The sequence below is a fragment of the Ischnura elegans genome, chromosome 4, assembly GCF_921293095.1.
Source record: "Ischnura elegans chromosome 4, ioIscEleg1.1, whole genome shotgun sequence".
Classification (NCBI taxonomy): domain Eukaryota; kingdom Metazoa; phylum Arthropoda; class Insecta; order Odonata; family Coenagrionidae; genus Ischnura; species Ischnura elegans.
Genome location: NC_060249.1, coordinates 81,867,728 through 81,884,698, shown reverse-complemented (window position 1 = coordinate 81,884,698; position 16,971 = coordinate 81,867,728). Strand labels below are relative to the sequence as shown.

At 37.7% G+C, this 16,971-nt stretch overlaps 1 protein-coding gene across 2 annotated transcripts in view; it reads right to left on the bottom strand.

Annotated features, from left to right (window-relative positions):
- Positions 1-6,907: 6,907 nt before the first annotated feature.
- The window catches only part of LOC124157726, an 89,751-nt gene continuing 79,687 nt past the window's right edge, over positions 6,908-16,971 (bottom strand). For both annotated transcript variants that reach the window (XM_046532701.1, XM_046532702.1), the window contains exons 12-20: positions 14,208-14,433; positions 13,808-13,924; positions 12,794-12,906; positions 12,500-12,699; positions 10,365-10,574; positions 9,332-9,488; positions 7,980-8,114; positions 7,683-7,854; positions 6,908-7,596 (exon numbers count right to left, since the gene is read on the bottom strand). In XM_046532701.1, coding sequence (XP_046388657.1) covers positions 10,440-10,574; positions 12,500-12,699; positions 12,794-12,906; positions 13,808-13,924; positions 14,208-14,433 — 791 coding nt within the window. In that variant the 3' untranslated portion in view covers positions 6,908-7,596; positions 7,683-7,854; positions 7,980-8,114; positions 9,332-9,488; positions 10,365-10,439. The remainder of the gene's footprint in view (positions 7,597-7,682; positions 7,855-7,979; positions 8,115-9,331; positions 9,489-10,364; positions 10,575-12,499; positions 12,700-12,793; positions 12,907-13,807; positions 13,925-14,207; positions 14,434-16,971) is intronic.

Here is a 16,971-nt window from a genome sequence, read left to right as displayed (position 1 = left end):
TCGAAACGAAACATTTTCGTTTTGTTTCACTTGCCATCCCTATAACTATTACTAGCTACTAATATCCCTATATATTGGCTATAACACAATGTTGGCCATTCTACCGCCACGTGTCCACATACCCCTCCGTTCCCTTCCCTCACTCCTCCCACGCACTTTACCTCCCCTCATCAGCGCATCTGGATCGCAAGCTTTCGTTAGGACTGTATTCAAGACCACGCGGTCCTTCCTCCGCCCCCCCCTTCATCCCACCCTTCCTTTCCTACACTTATAAGCGTTTCCTCTCTTCTCGACAAGCCCGGTAAAAAATCAATTATATGCCTAAGGCAGGTAGCCTTGGGAGAGTACCAATGTAGGGGTATGTAATTTCTTTCCTACCTAATAAGCATTATTTGATTTAAAAAACATTAAAGCAAGAGATTAACTTTTTCGAAATTCTCCGCTAGAAAGCATTATAACATTTACGTGCAGCACTGCAATTTTAGTGCTCAATTCATTTTTTATTTAAACGCAGCTGTATTAGTCAACAAACGTCGAAAAAGCTCCATTTTAATGGGAAATATAACTCAAGCTCTCGAATTGAATTATAAAATATCTAAAATGTTTTAAATATTAAAACATCCATAGCTTAGTAATAGTAATCAACTGCTAAACTATAGCTCACAAAAACTTAACTAGGAGTAATTTAGCTCTATGGGAAGTCTAAAACCCCAAAAGAATGATAATTGGTTCACAGTAACCAATTATGTATTTATTGTATTAAGAATTGCCATTAGGAGAGAAATGTCTAACTTAAGCTGAAACTAACTTGTAGGAAGGATGATAGTTTTGTCTAAGTTCTAAGTCCTCTGAAATTGATTTGACGGTTAGCACTTGGTTTGTGCTACCATCAAAGAAAAATATTATTCTTAATTCTAGAGCATAATAATTGAAAATCCGCCGGATGAAGTTCTACTTATCGGGGCTTAATTTATTATTCAACATGGAGCATTTACTATTGCATAACGGAATAGAAGGAAAAAAAGTCAGTTCAATGGAAATATGTTACACCCAAAACTACGTGTTTCGAATTGATTACTGAACCCCCACCTATCTTTGCAGACACTTCTATGCATCGATGAAAATACACGTTTTAATATTAATAGCCCACCACATGTGCGCACCCAGCGAGGGACTGGGGGGCAGCTGCCTCTCTAGTTCTGATTTTGAGTTCTCCCTTAGTTCACTACTAATAGAATTAAATTAAAAGTTGAGATATTTTCCCTGGGACAAACTGCGTTAGAACAATATTCTTGTGGCTAACATCAAGTTTAAACAAGTGCAATTTTTTTAAATGAATCAATTGCCAGGTATCTTCAATCGCATTGGGCGAAGTTAATCAGGTAAATGCACGAGGTTATCACAAAAGAATGGAATGGTTTTAGTTTTTCATGGGAAGATAGCAGGGATATGGTGGCTGAGATTTTTCAAAGGCTGCCCGATCCCTGTTTGTGTACCTTCAGGAGGCACTTCAAGAGCAGCGCTCCGTCCGTCAGATGGGATGTTCAGCCGCGGTCCCCTTGGCGCCTTTTAGTTAGTAACAGGATAATGTCGTCGCCAGGGTTCTCTAATGTAGAGCGACAAAGAGCGCACATATTGGTATTCATTAATTACGCAAACAAACTGTTTGAGACGAAAATTTCGTAAAATAAAAAATATGAATTTTAAGTACTTCTGTTTTAATAAAAACCATGTTCAAAACCAATCTATTCTTTTATGGAAACTCTGTATGTACCGAACAGATTACAAAACCGAAGCCATATTGCTAGTAGTTCTCGGCACTATTTTTACCTCTCAACTACCTTCTCTACGTACTTTTCATCTCCTTTAATTTGCAATCGTTTTTCTACATTTTTTCGGGAAGAGCGTGTCAGTTCCACGAACTGCATAAAGTTCATGAATAGCCTTGAGCTTTCCGTGTGGAAATTAAAAAAACATCACTGAGTTTACTTTGATATCCTCGCAACTGTGTATTTAGACTCACTCATGTCACTCCGGAAACAAAACTTAAGTAAAGAATCTGAATAAAAGATTGCTTACCGTAGGTGGTCTTCTGCGAAAACATTGCATGTCATGACGAAATCGTAGGTGAGAGCGAGTAATCCTTTTAAATTCTTTCAAGCGTCACCATTCGGGAGAACATAACATTTTAAATACATGTTAATGAGAATAGAAATTTGACTGGTAACACTATGGAGCGTGATGACATTTGTAAGGCCAACGTTATTTTTCACAGGAAGTAGTTAAGTTTTTTACGATGCGTTCGACTGATGCTTTTTTATTTTAGAATCATAATTTCCGCATCGTATTTTGCTCAAAATAACAAGAAGTTTGCATTTTTTCTTTCTCTTTCGGTAGAAAAAAGGTGATTTGATCGTAACCTGTATTCGTTCACATGTTGAAATCATTATAGAGAGTAATGAATGGACTCAGAGAATGTTAGTGCTTATGTGTGTTTTTAGGAAACGCGAAGAGAAAAACTGTAGCACTACCCATCCAAGCTGAAAATAAGTTCACCAAAGTGATGATACTTCTTTTTTGTCCAGTTGATCGTAGATTTAAAATAAACACAAATTTCTGGATATACGTAGTAGGAATAAAAGGTATATGCTTCGAGATTCTTCTTATTTGATTAGAAATAACAAAATAATGCTGGTAAATTTGAAGCTTTAGATAACGAAACGAGGAAATCTCGTTGCTTCAAAATAAATACATCAGGACCACAGACAAAGTGAATGTAATCATACTTGGAAAGGAAAAATACCCAAAAGAGTCAAATTTTCAGTAATGCAATTCCTTCACGTGTTCATGAAATTTAGTCTTCAACGAGTCACACGAAAATATTCAAACAACTGACTTTGATTTCGAAATGCAAATTTAGCTGAATAACTAAAAGACAAAGTTAGTGGAAAACTCGTGGTTCCGAACGGCAGAACTAAGCCGCTCATGAACTGAGACAAGAATGCATAGAAATTGAAGCTTTGCGTTGGGTCAACTCCATACAAAACTCATCCCAGTCCTTCCTAAGTCCCCTGTGAGAGCCATTGACGGTAATAGATTTACTATGGTCGAAAATATGTTTCTGTGGGCAGGATGCGCGTTTCCAACCAAAGTATTCATATTAAATGATACCAAACGAGAATAAAATTTACTATTAAGGTGCCTAAACCAAATTTATTTTCAGTTCAAGGGTCATGTGTTAAATACTAGTATAAACAATATGCAATGGACATCCCTCATAATCCTACATTTAACATTGTCCTAAGGTATTATATATGGCCTTCTGATTATTCAATATCTAAATAAGAAAAAATAGTATTCAATAAAGCTTTGAATTTTCGTAAAAACTTCGAAAGTGGGCACCAGTATGAAGCCATTTACCTCTGTCGGTAAGGTAAGTGTAATTCAGCAAATTATGCCAAAGAATGGAATATCACTTTGAGCTTAATTCAAGTTTATCTCATTAGAATATCGGAAAAAGTTATAACACAAAGGTGTTGTTTTGACATTGGCAAGGTTTGAAGTCGCATAAAACAGCCGATTTTTATGTAATTTTTGATACTATTCTCTCTTGAGAGCTCCATCAAAAGTTCTAGAATAGGCTAAAAATAAAATATAAATTTTTTTTAGTATTTCGTAGTTTTTCAAGTGAACGGGGTTAAAATATAAACATACATGAAAGGCATAAATTACACTAAGAAGAGTTAATGTAATAATTATATACTAATGCTACTGTTCCACCATCCTTAACATCACCACTAAGACTACAGCGAGGGGAGAGGTCAAGGGTTCAAACTCCTCCGAAATTTGTGTTATATACGCTCTTAGGTGTAACCTCCTCTAAATGATTACCCTAAAATGTATTTACTCAGCTAATGAGCCCTCCATCGAAACTACACGGTTTGCAACTTTTGCCCAACTTCGCACTTTATTTTACGTCTTCATGGATATGGACTACTATCAGCCATTCATCACACTTGAGTATTAGAGAGGGTGGGCACGGGATGCTTATTAATGACCACTGTGATACAGTCAGACCTTTGATCAATATCGCTATCAGCTAACTATATATAATTGAAATAACATAAAGGCTGCAAAACTGCTCCCGTAATCCAATATAAGTTTAATTCGGGCATATTATGTAACTTAGTAGACCAGTTGTAATATAAGTTAATCAACTCAATCATTATAGGCATTAATAGGCATCATACCATGCAATTTTATGATAGCAATCCTGTTTTTACGTATTCATTTGAAGTCATTCATAAACTACTTTCGTAAAGGAATATTTCCCTTCTTTCAACCATTGTGTCGTTGATGGATGTGCAGCAATTCTACTAAGAATTGATTTCACGTGCGTTAGCGGAAAAATTCTGAACCTCTAGGTATAGCACTAAAAATATTTTGAACTCTAAGGTAACATTATGCTATGGCAATTGCCACTAATCGTGCTAGTGAAATACAAACAAATTTGCAACACACCTTCAGACTGCTACCGGCTTGAAGTCTCTTATAGTTGCTTGAATTCACTTCGTCTAGCGTCAACCCAAGTTCCAACACGCAAACTGATGTTCTTCGTTTAATTTCTTCAGTAATTAGGTTCATTACCTTCAAATACCATTTCTAGAATCTATCACCACCCAAATCGTCCACAATGCCATAGTGTTACACACAAATCCATAGCGAAAAAAATCTTTCACTTCACTTTCACTGACATAGTACCACGAAAGAGACTACTGCAAGGAGGCTTAAAATCCAACTGATCGCCAAACGCCTTCCAATAATCGGGCGTCCTGCCATGACTGAACAATCTGCAAAACGGTCGGCACAACGACTAGAGAAAGAAGTTGGTTGTGTTAGGATTGTTCTCTGCGCGGCGTGCCTTCACTTGTTACGCTCGATCGACCGTTGTATGCCATTAAACACGTCGTCAATGCTCGTCAAATGCCGTTGATTGAATTTCAATATCTATTTCTGGAATGCACGGTTCATTCGCACTAACCTAGTGGGTGACAGCTCGACAGAGGGGAATGTTGAAGGAGAAAACCATCGAGGGGTATCTAACGTCCATGTAGTGTGCATAAAAGGCGAGTTAGGCTCCACGGAATCGAACTCAGAGCAAATATAAGCAAGGGAGACCAAGTTTTAAACGGTCAATTCTGAGATCAATTGACGAGTGTAACGGTTTTACTTGGCTTTTCCGACGATGGAATTTGTTTGCATGTAGTTTATTTTGATTGTAAATTTTAACTCTATCAAAAGAAATTTGAAAGAGAAGAAAAGTTAATCGGATAGGAGAATTGAGTGGAGAGCTGCGTCAAACCAACCTTAGGATTGTTGATGTTGATGATGATTACATTAAAATAGGCGCGAAATAGGAGAAGCACATAAATTAAGTAACGAAAGAACTGAAACAGGACGAGAGTCTATCGTATGCATCGTTGAGATATAAGCCTTTTCAAATAACACTAGCTGAAGCTGTGGTCCTAGGTTTCAATAGAGTTTACGCGAAACCCTTGCGCCGTCAAAGCAAATTCAATCACAGCTAAGGCATCGCTTTGTCGATGGTCATGGTTGACTTGTCCATTCGATTGCGCATGGGAGTTAATGCATTCAGAACCCAGAACGGTGATTCACAAGTGGAATTTCACTTTGCATCTAATCTACATCCACGAGGTGAGTGAAAGCCACCACTAGGGTGAACTGCACGGGGTGATTCCACTCCAGGCATCCAGCACTCATCCTATCCAATATCAGAAACACCCTCGCTTGCCGGACACAGGCCAAGCACTAAGGACAATGACACGTGGTCAGACCAGAAACAAGGAGAGTGCTTAGGACACGAACATGCTACCATGCAAATAAAACTACTTTTGCGTAACATAATTAAGAAAAGTGAGCGTAATAATGCATACCGATGCAATTATAATTATTAAGGCCGTTTTACACGGGCACGGAATTGCGCAAGTTAGAGCTGTATTAATTTCTAAAATGGCGTGGAATTGCGCGAATGCATGAACTAAATTAGAACAGGAGCTATTTTGCCGTCTCGCATCCACGCATTCTCGCATGTGTTCTAGCAATTCACCGCTTTACACGACGAAATTTTTATTGCGCCTTCGCACGTACGTCAGATTGCGTAATTCCGTGTACCGTGTAAAACGGCCTTTAAACTCGTGGGGCGAAGCGCATTCCTCGGCAGAAATAAAATGAATGGATATGACGGATATTGTCGTCAATAATTTTCGTGCCACCCAGTGAGTTGACTCATAGTGTCACCCCCTCACGACCATCGTGGCTCCTTTACCTTTCTGAGCGCGTTACTATGAAGATATTACAAGACTTATAGTTAATTATTACAAAGCGGGGTTATTACTTCATTTCAAACGTGAACTTCAGTCACTGAACAGAAAAACGCAACATTTTTTCTAAAATGATCAAATAATAAAGCAATGAGCAAACTAGGACACAATGATATTTTAAATACTGGAGCCTCTTTATAGCGGTGGATGGCACAACCGCTATGATGAGGCATTGTGGGAATCTTGCGGATCCCCGCTGCGTTGCACCCGTTGTTCCATCTCCTTCACTGGCGTCTTCAGGCGAAGAATGACGAACCTGCGCATTAAATACAAACACGAGGCTACAATCGTAAATACAACTACCGTGATATTATGTTACTGTGGACACCATAAACCAAACATATAAAATAGTTTAGAATATCCTATGCATTACAATCGATTACTTAGTACGAATGAAAGAATATAAACTGAATGATTCAATTGTTACACTTCAAAATATTTCTCAACATTCTATTCACCAAGATAAAAGAAACGGGAAAATATGTTGGCATGAATAAATTAGGCACTTGATTTAGGAGAATGACATTTATACAAAAATTATTTTACACGAAGCCATTTCGGTTTAAATACATTACCTACTGTAATTTCTATTTCTAATATATGAAACAAGTGGTCATTTAAAATATGAATGTTCAGTGCATACACAGATAAGTGCTTACCTTTTCACATCCTTTCAGTCTTGAGTGGAAGATACTAACAACTATGTGTTATCACACTAATGAGAGAAAATAGTCCCTAATTTCCGCTGATAAACATTGACCACCTGTATTCCCAACGCATCCATTCCTCAATAATGCTCAAGATATCAGAACAAATCAGCCGCCGCTTTACAACATCCAATTTTGCTTTTCCATTCCAGAAAGATTTATCAAAAAAGTTGTTTTACTTCTCTTCTCGATTTCCACGGTGTTTTCCTCCACAATTTTGACTGACATTTGTCAAAAGAGAGTAAACAAGGCACAGGTTCTTATCACACACATAAGCACTACGCAGTAGCACTCATCGCAGGATCATACCAACTATTTGAAGCAATAGAGACATTGACAGAAAAATAGCTAGATTCTCAGCGTTCCAGCTCAAATTTCCTCTTGATTGGTGGTGGTCCGGCGGTGTTACAACGCTGACGTTCGCTTTATCAGTTATTGATTTCCATCTGATAGAGTATTCCACGGGATTATTTGATAGAGAAGACAATCTGCAAATAGAGAGACAACAGAATCAATGGACATCTGTCTTTCGAGTACATTAGTTTTTTTCTACGAAATTATCAATTTTACTTACTTTAGAAAGATATTATTCTCTCTCCACGGGAGTCTGAATACCTTTTTCTTGTGTTTGGGACAAAACGTATGTAAAATTTTTCCCATCCTATCTTCACTTATTGCCACATTTTTTTCCTGTACTCCACTGCTTTTATACTGCACGACTGTCACATTCCACACGTTGCATGGCTCTAGAAATTTCATATCCAGAAGAGAAAACATTGGTTAAATATAACGCATCCAGTAAAATATAAGAATAAAGAAGATGAAATTATTCTTTCAAGATTATGATTCGTAGTTTTCGACAATAACTTACTTTTCTCCGATGTGAACATTTCTATAATCAGTTGTCTGTCAACTTTAGAACTCAATAGCCAGGTGCATTTCTCATGGTAGTAATTTCTTACAGCCGCAGGTAGAGCTTTCATGATAGCTTTTGAGTCAATGGAACCTTAAAGGTAGATTAAATCTTTACGTTAGGCAATAAGTCATAAATTCTATTGCAATACATTCCGATAGCAAACACACACATCATCAGTATAATAACATAGCATTTTTTAATAAGTGAAGAAGAAATTAAATGTTTACACCGAACGCTGATTTGAAATTTTTGGAAGTAAATGACTTTTTGCAATTTAAAAATATAGTATTCGGTGTACATTCGTAACTCCAAGTAGGTATACGACCATAGGCGGATTTAGGGCGGGGCACGCACCCCCCCTCCAGACGCTTAAAAAATAGGCGTTCTTTTGAATACAAATATTAATAAATTTTACATTTTAATATAAAATTTATAAATATTTAAATATTAAAAACTTTTATATTAAAATAAAGAGTAGAGTAATTGTTGCATGTAGTTTTTAATTCCATTATGAGAGAATTCCATTATGTTTGCCTGTAAGGCCCTGGTGCCCCCAGAAAAAATCCTGGATCCGCCATTGTGTAATACTATCGCCTGCATTGACTTTTACTCTGAGAACCTCTGAGGTAAAACGATGTTGAAATGGAATTAAAGAAGGCCAACAGGTTTCACAGAGAATAGTGTTTCACACATCGCGAAATTGCGAAAACTAGAATGAACACTGAAACATTGAAAACATCTTTATAATATGATGTCTCCATGTTCCTGGGTTTCACCGCGTGGATTTTCTTTGTGACGACAGTTTCGCCGGTATTCCAACCGGCGTCTTCAGGTCGATGTCGGGATTCAATTTTTGGTGACTTATATAGTTCATTTTTCGCGCCAATTTTTCATGCTGGATGCTGATAGATCCACCTTCTTTTCTCTCGTATGACCCTCTTCCACGAGCTGTGGAGAGGGTAGCCGTCTTCTCTATTCATGTTTTCCGGTGTCTTGAATATTTCGATAGCCTCCTTTATTAGCCTGGGATAATATCTATTTTCTTTTGCAACACAAAGAAAATCCACACGGTGAAACCCAGGAACATGGAGACATCATCTAGACAACGCCGCGGAAAACTACGCATCATCTTTATAATATATTCTAATAGACGTTTGATATTATATCATGCACTAAATTTATCCTGACTAATTCACAAAAAATATTTAATTCTTCAGTGATGAGTATCCTCGAATACAGCTGAATAACCAGTTACTGTCACCAAATGATTGACACATTATTCTTCGACGATGGAGTGAAGCAATTACCTGCATGCTCAGGTTTTATCCTCTCTCCACATGCGTGTTCGTCATCATATCTGAAAGTTCCTTTGAAACCAAATCCTCTGGAAGTCCAATTGAAGTGTGCCAATCTGTATTCCACCTGAAGACTGGTAACGCTTTTTACAGCAATCGGCACCACATGCTGGAAAATAAATATCGTCGCCATTTAGTTTTCCATTGATGAATTTGGAAACCACGATTTCATTTGATAAGCGATCCTTAAAAAAATATATTTGTAAGGCGTGATAAATGCGCGTTGGTACAGTATCGTCATAGTAATAAAAGATATGTACGGGGACGGTCGCTTACCACGTTAACTTTAAGCAGCGTAACATTTGCTGGAGTAACTCCCACAAAAGATGTCGATGTCTTACAACGGTAGTATAACTTGCATATCATTTTAGTTTTCTGATACTGTGAGCATATAAATGGCATATTTTTTCAAGATAAATATTAATAACAAGAGTTAAGGAATTCTTACCGGATATCAAGGAAAAGGATCACCATTAGGAAGATTTGCTCACATAAGCTCATCAGTTCATTGGCTCTCATAAGCTCATCAATTTAAGGAAAAATACGGTAAATATTTGAAAAATGATTGGGCAAGAGTTTTACTTATTGAATGCAAAATTAACATGCACTTATATGAGTAATTCATTAATTGTTTCGTTGCTTACAGTCTCACCACACTTCCTGTTTTTTTTATTGCATAGCGAAAATTAATCACAAACTTTTAATTTCCGCTGTTATTTTCATCAGTCGCATGAAAACGTTCACAATATAGATAGTGTTCACTATTCATCGCCCATATTCCATTAGAAACGAGGAATACGTTTCTAGCTTGTCACAGGCAAACGCTGAACCTGGACCGCTATATTGATTAATTATTGAAGAGGATATTCACCGGGTTTAAAAAGCTAGCAGAGGGAACATGAATGAGCCATAGTGAACGAGCACATATATTTCAATGGAATGTTATTAAATCCAAAGCGGAGGTAGATTCTTTATTTCTACTCACGTGAAAATCGCCACAGAGGCAAGAGACCTGGATTCCCGATCCATCTGCGGTGACTATCACCATGTGGTCCATTTGCTACAATACACTTGTGTTCGTCATGCACGAGCACCCCCCGCCAATATCCTCATCCATGATGCCTCCACCCCCATTCTCTGTCTGACAGCGAGTTGTGCAGCGAGGGTCACTCACTAGTCTCTCCCCCGCCGTGATCTGATCAAGGAGACAGAAAAATATGCACGCATTACATTAAAATTCAATGCATAGTTAATGAGCAGTAATATCGATTAATGGCGTGTCGTAAGGATAGGTCCTAGGAGGAAATATATGCGATTGTGCGCATTGGCTTCTGCGCATGAGGCCAACATGTCCCACATCAAGTGATCCTCCAACTGCTTTCCCCTTGCACTGTTCCTGGCGTAGAAGCTGATTAAGTGATTGCTTTGAATGTTTACGATTTGGTATGTTTAATTTTTGTTGGAACGGTAATTATATCACTTTTTTTATTCAATTATCTATTAGATTTATTTATATTATTTGAAAAGTTAAATAAAGAAATTAAGTTAAATTTCATCAATCGCAAAAGATACGCACTAGGTGTATGACTGGCTTATCACTCGTAAGCACGGAAAAAAATTCAAAATCTCCCGTAAATAAACTACGTCGCGTGGCACAGGTCTCAACAAACTGCTTTGGCGCAATCAGTATGCAATCCCTAGTATGTATCTCCTCTGAAAATAGAGAAATGAAAAAAAATGACAATAAGTTACGGGAGGAGGGTTGCCCAGCAACAACTGGCTCATTTAAACTACTCCTCTCTTTCGTACGAACTTCTGAGAGAGACAAAAGACAGCGGCGAGGGTTTCCGACACAAATTAATTTAAAATATGAAAAAATATTACAGCTCAACGATTTTGGAATCACATTAGAGGAAAGCGGACACAGTAATAAAGGCACCATGAAAAGAATTGCACCAACATAGTAGGCACTCATGAAATAGGAAGAAGGTATTTAAGTAAAAGATGGTAGCACTTTTCCACAATAGTTTAATGCGCACGACGCGTTTCGGCTCACAGAGCCATCATCTGGTTCTAGACAGTAGGATGGTAGGAAGGTCATGAAAGAATTTGCAAAAAAAAAGGCGTGAATAGTATGATTTGGAGGGTAGCGCTTAGTGGTGCTAAAATAAAAAACGTCGCATTTCATACTTAGGGCCGTATTCTTAGTCGACCCTGTAGGGCCAACCGACCCTGGATACGTCATCAGCCCCTACATAAACCGATCTCGCCCTACATACGCCACATCAAGCCCTACATATGGCCGTTTTTGGAACTAAACAGGCCCTACTTGATGTAGGGTAGCTGAACCAGTCCTACACCCTACAAAAACAATATGCTCAGTCATAAATTTTCGGTCGTCTTTTCTTAGTTTCATAGTTAGTTCCACTACACCACCAGAGTGTAAAATTGGCGCTGCGCCATCATCTACGTCATCTCAGAGAACTTGACGACGGAATCAACCCCCACCACTTATGTAGGGTCGACTGAGAAACGCATGTAGGGGCCTTTTGTTATGTAGGGACGGATATGTAGGGTCGACTAAGAATACGGCCCTTAGCCGTCGCGAAAACGCGACGGTTGAGTATGAAATGCTGGGAATTTGCTGGGAAAACTCCGTGTGACGTCGTTCTGGTTCCCGCTGCCGCAAGTGAGGTGACCTTGGGGCGAGGCTTTGAGCGCTGATACGACGTAGGATGCTCTCAGGTAGCAGAGTACCTTGCTATCAGGTAGCGCTGGGCTTAAATAAGGATTATTAATACCTTATCAAACGAAGGAAACTTTCCGACCATAATGAGGATAAAATTGACCATTGCCATTCGTCTCAACTGGGATTTCTAAAACCAAATAATTTATATCTTATGAATACACTAATGGTGGGTAACGAATCGCAATGAATGCCATTCGTTTTCTTTGATGAAGGAAACTACCCTATTACAATTATATCAATCAATATCGTATTTTGTAGTGATAACGTGGGGCTTTCATACTTTTACAGTTGTTTATTACTTCCTGAGATAAGAGTTATTTACAATGGGAAAAATGTTAGGATCCCTATTTCTTCCGTAATGAGATTAGTACCTTAAGAGTTATGGTTTGACCCTTCTCCACATCAAATCTTTGTGTACATCTAAGAGGACCGTCGACGTTTCTCCAGAAGTGGTGAGCGGCTAGAGGCTCAGCAAATGGTTCTTCTTTTTTTGAATTCCGGCCTCTTCTTCTGGTGCCATCATAAACGACATCACACAGAGCTGATGTCTGTAAAGCACCTTCCAAACGCTCTGCGAAGATTAAAACCATTTATTTTGCTGATATCTTCTCCAGAGAGAAATCATTGGCTTATTTTTTAATGAAATAAAAAGAGGTAATACTTGCCATCGTGAAAAAGAAAGGCACCTTCAATGTACTCCTTGCTTGAGTCATACGCTTGATGAAATACAATTGTAAGAACATTTCCCGTTGAAACAATGGACTTCTGCTCCGAGAAGCTGAAAATGGTGATAAAAAAAGCGAGATGAGGTGAAAATTATTTCAAGCTAGACAGCAAAACAGAATTGACACATTCCATCAATTGTTTCCATTGACGACAATTTAATTTATAAATGCTAGGTTGTTATACGTAGGTATTTAAAGGAGTCGACCGGCATCGTAGGGCATTTTCGCCATTGTTATCAGTAGGGAAGGGATATTGGATAGAACCCATCATTTGACAGTCCTAAACGGAAGGCAAAGCCTATCATCCCATCCGATGAATAGAATGATTAACTTTAAGTTCCCTCTACTAATCACACAATAATATTCTCTGAAGAATATCCCAAACTATCAAGATTTGAACATGGGCCCACATGTTGAAAAGTCAGCACATAAGCTACAACGAATTCGTGCCTGCTCTTAGCCATTGTAAGAGGAAAGAAAAGGAATTTCAAACAAAGTCTCAAATTAAACGGATTCAGCCCTAATATAGAGAAGAGGGGCACGTGTCAAATACAAAAAACGATCAATCAGAAACAGTTTGATGTATTTTTATAACTTCTCGAAACAAACACTCATTCAATCGGGAGGATGTTACATTTTATTTCTTCTATTCTACTTTTTGGTAATTATATTCATAGGAGCTACGCTATAAACCTAGCAGAAAAACATCATGAACTACCCTATGGGCCAGGAACCATATTAATGCTTCTTCGAGTGAATGGGCTCCTTCGGTTATTTTAAGAATAACACAAAATTAAAATGAGAGTTCGTAACCACGTGAGTTCATCTCGCACCCAATATTACGCTACTCGAGCCCAGAGGCAATCGAGGATGAAAAATAAAATTTATTAGAACTTCAAGAAAGCTTACCTCAACATTACTTACAAATAATAATTAGCTCACAATACGTATTACCTCCCTTTTTGTTCTTCAGGTTTCCTCGTGAAAGGGCTGCATATCTTTTGGACACATTTGCTATTTTTTCCTTGCTTCCCGTCAAAAACCTCAATCGATGACTCACACGCAGGTGCTCTGAAATAGATAGCCAAGGAGAGGTGTCCTCATAAACGCCTTCACGAGGAGAACAATCAATGCAAGTCATTTTGAAAAATGTTTTCTAGAATTCCGGTTTGACTTCATTAATATCACAGGGAAATTATTATCGGGGTTGCTACGTCGAAACAGTACCAAAGGTTCAAATTTTATCATGCATGGCAACATTAATACTCCGGACGTAATGAAAAAGGATTTTTTCATGGTTTAACCTCTTTAAAGATAAAATGACTGAATACCAACTGACACACAGTCCACTTACCTTAAATCAAAGCTAAAAAGAGACATGTACACTATATCCGAACTTTTCCCATAAAATACTAGTTTACAGGTAACAGGACCAGAAGAAGATGACAGCCCCTGCATATAAGGCAAATGTAGACCTTTGACTCTTGTATCAAATAGTCCTGACCTGGTTGTATTTCCATAGTAAACATAGTCACAAATGGTGTTTGGTATTCGTTTGGGAAATTTTCTCGTTTCATCCACTGAAAAAAATGTAAATAGGACAATGAAAAGTGCAACCTTTGTTTAAATATGGTAAAACGATGTCAAATTCGGAATTTCAACTATTTGTGCAAAAACATTTCAATTATTCCATCCTGAAGATGTATAACCCTTTTGATGTCTTATAAGCGTCAATTTACTTTATTTGAAATAAAATTAATTATATAAATCTGTACAAATCGCAAAAAAATATATTAATGAAAAAGTTAAATTAGCATCAATATAAACGTATAAATACTTATAAACATTCGCAATCGATTTTTTAACATTAAACTTATAATCTATGACAAAAATGCAATTTAGCCTTGTTATGCATAAGAGTATTTTCTCAAAAAATTGATTGAGGATGTTTTTTGCATATAGCATTTATTTTTATTTTAGACTATTCACTTATTACTTACTTTACGCTGGTATACAGAGTAATATGAATTCAATTCTGTACCATCGTAAAGAAAATGAAAAAGAGAATTTATAGCGATGGGGCGGGAGTCGCCAATTTGGATGTTCGGTATTGCGAACGGTAAATATTTAAAAAATGTCAAACAGCCTTAAGTTAAACGAAAGATTTGAGGTTTTCCCGTGAATATTTGAATTTTTTTTCGAGTTTAAACCGGGTTAATAACTTGAAATACAATATTTCGGCAGCTCACTCTGCTGTCATCAGCAGTTAATCTCTGATGACGGAAGCAGAGTGAGCAGCCGAAATATTGAAGTTCGATCCATTCACCAGGTTTAAACCAGAAAAGAATTTCTGCACCTTAATTTTGTACTATAATAAAGCGATATGAGCCTCTCCTTCTTCAATTAAATTTCACATACTATTGCCCATGGTGGGAACTTTGAAAAACCACCCCTTCTATGCTTTTCTCCCTTCTGGGCCGCCCTGTACTCTTCTTAAACAAACCAACCATGAAATAAGTTTTAGGGAACATACGCGAACTATCTAATGCCTAAATATTAAGGAGCCATCTGTAAGTTTTTAAATTGCGAAAGGGATTAAAATTTGTAGAGACAAAAATTATTTGATTAGACCCCTATAATACGATCTAAGAACACTCGTTACAAATTTGGAGGAATTTGGGTCGTATCTAATTCGAGAGAAATGATTTTTTTTACCCTCAATGAAATATGCGAAAGTCACAAGAAGGAGTTTTAAATTGCGAGGTGGTTTTTTTCTACTTGCGATCGCTCAGCCAAAATACCATACAAGTGGCAGACGGCTACGCGCGTCCTCCGCACTACACGCTCAAGCCGCACCACACGCTCACTGGTAAAATAAACAGCAAAGTCAAGTCATTTCTGACCGTAAGTTGTTATTTTAAGGCTAATGGCAGTCTTATTAGCTACACTGCCACAATTATTTCTCCCGCCAAGTGTACACATAGCGGAGCGGCAGCCAGAAAACTCGCCGAATCGCCCTCATTGGGATCTAGCCATCATTGACTTATCTTGACCTCTTTGCCGTTTAAAGGGAATTTTCACGTTAATGCAGCTGCTCAGTGTGAAACATCATGCCCACTCCAATTCAAAACAAAACAAAAGACATACTGACTTCTGGAAGTGTTCTAATCCATGACAACGCCCGTCATCTCAGCGCTGATGCATCCCAACTGCTTCTTTAGCAATTTCAATGGAACATTTTCGATCACCCGCCGTGCAATGCCGACCTAGTGCCATGTGACTTCAATTTTGACGCTGAAATGAAGATTTGGCTAGGAGGTAAGCGTTTTTAAACAGGCGATGAGCTTCAAGACAAAGGCAAAGTTCATTGGAAGTCATTGGCGGTAACATCCTATGATGAGGGTATAGTAAAGCCTGTCCACAGGCACGGCCAATTCCTCAATCACCTTAGCCATTATGTCGAAAGGACATCACAAGTGTGCACAATATTTAGTAATAACATGATTTTTAATCAATCACTTCGTCTTTCGTTCATGATCCATTGGAGGTTGAAAAAAACCACCCTCGTAGAAGATTTTTAGTCGTGTATTAAACGTGCTGCCATCCACCCTAAATTTAAATTGGTTTACAAAAGTCACCACTCGTGACGCTGACGGTAGAGTTATCCAAAGGGTCTAGCAGGTTAAGATGGTGAAAAGTGCCCTCCGATGTTTTGAGAAATATACACTTAAAGTGCATCCAAAACTATGTGTTTACCCAAAGTTTCAGGCCTCAACAATGGAAAATAACCCCAGAAAAAATTGAAACACGATTTATAGTTTTTTAACCATATCTCCAGTTTTTATTTTTGTAAAATCGTTTTCTTGATTTTAAATTGTGTATATTATTATGGTCTACCATCCTAATTTTTTTTTCAAAATTTTTGAACCGATAACTAAACTTTTACACAAGTTTGAAAATTTCAAAATTAAATTAAAAATTTTAGGAAACAATAAACACGCCGAAAAAAATATGTTGTTACCCATATTTTTAAGTAAAATCCTAATTTTTTCAGATTTTTAAAATTGGCGAAACAGAGTCAAAAACACGAATAACAGCTTTGCGCCATTTGTATCTAT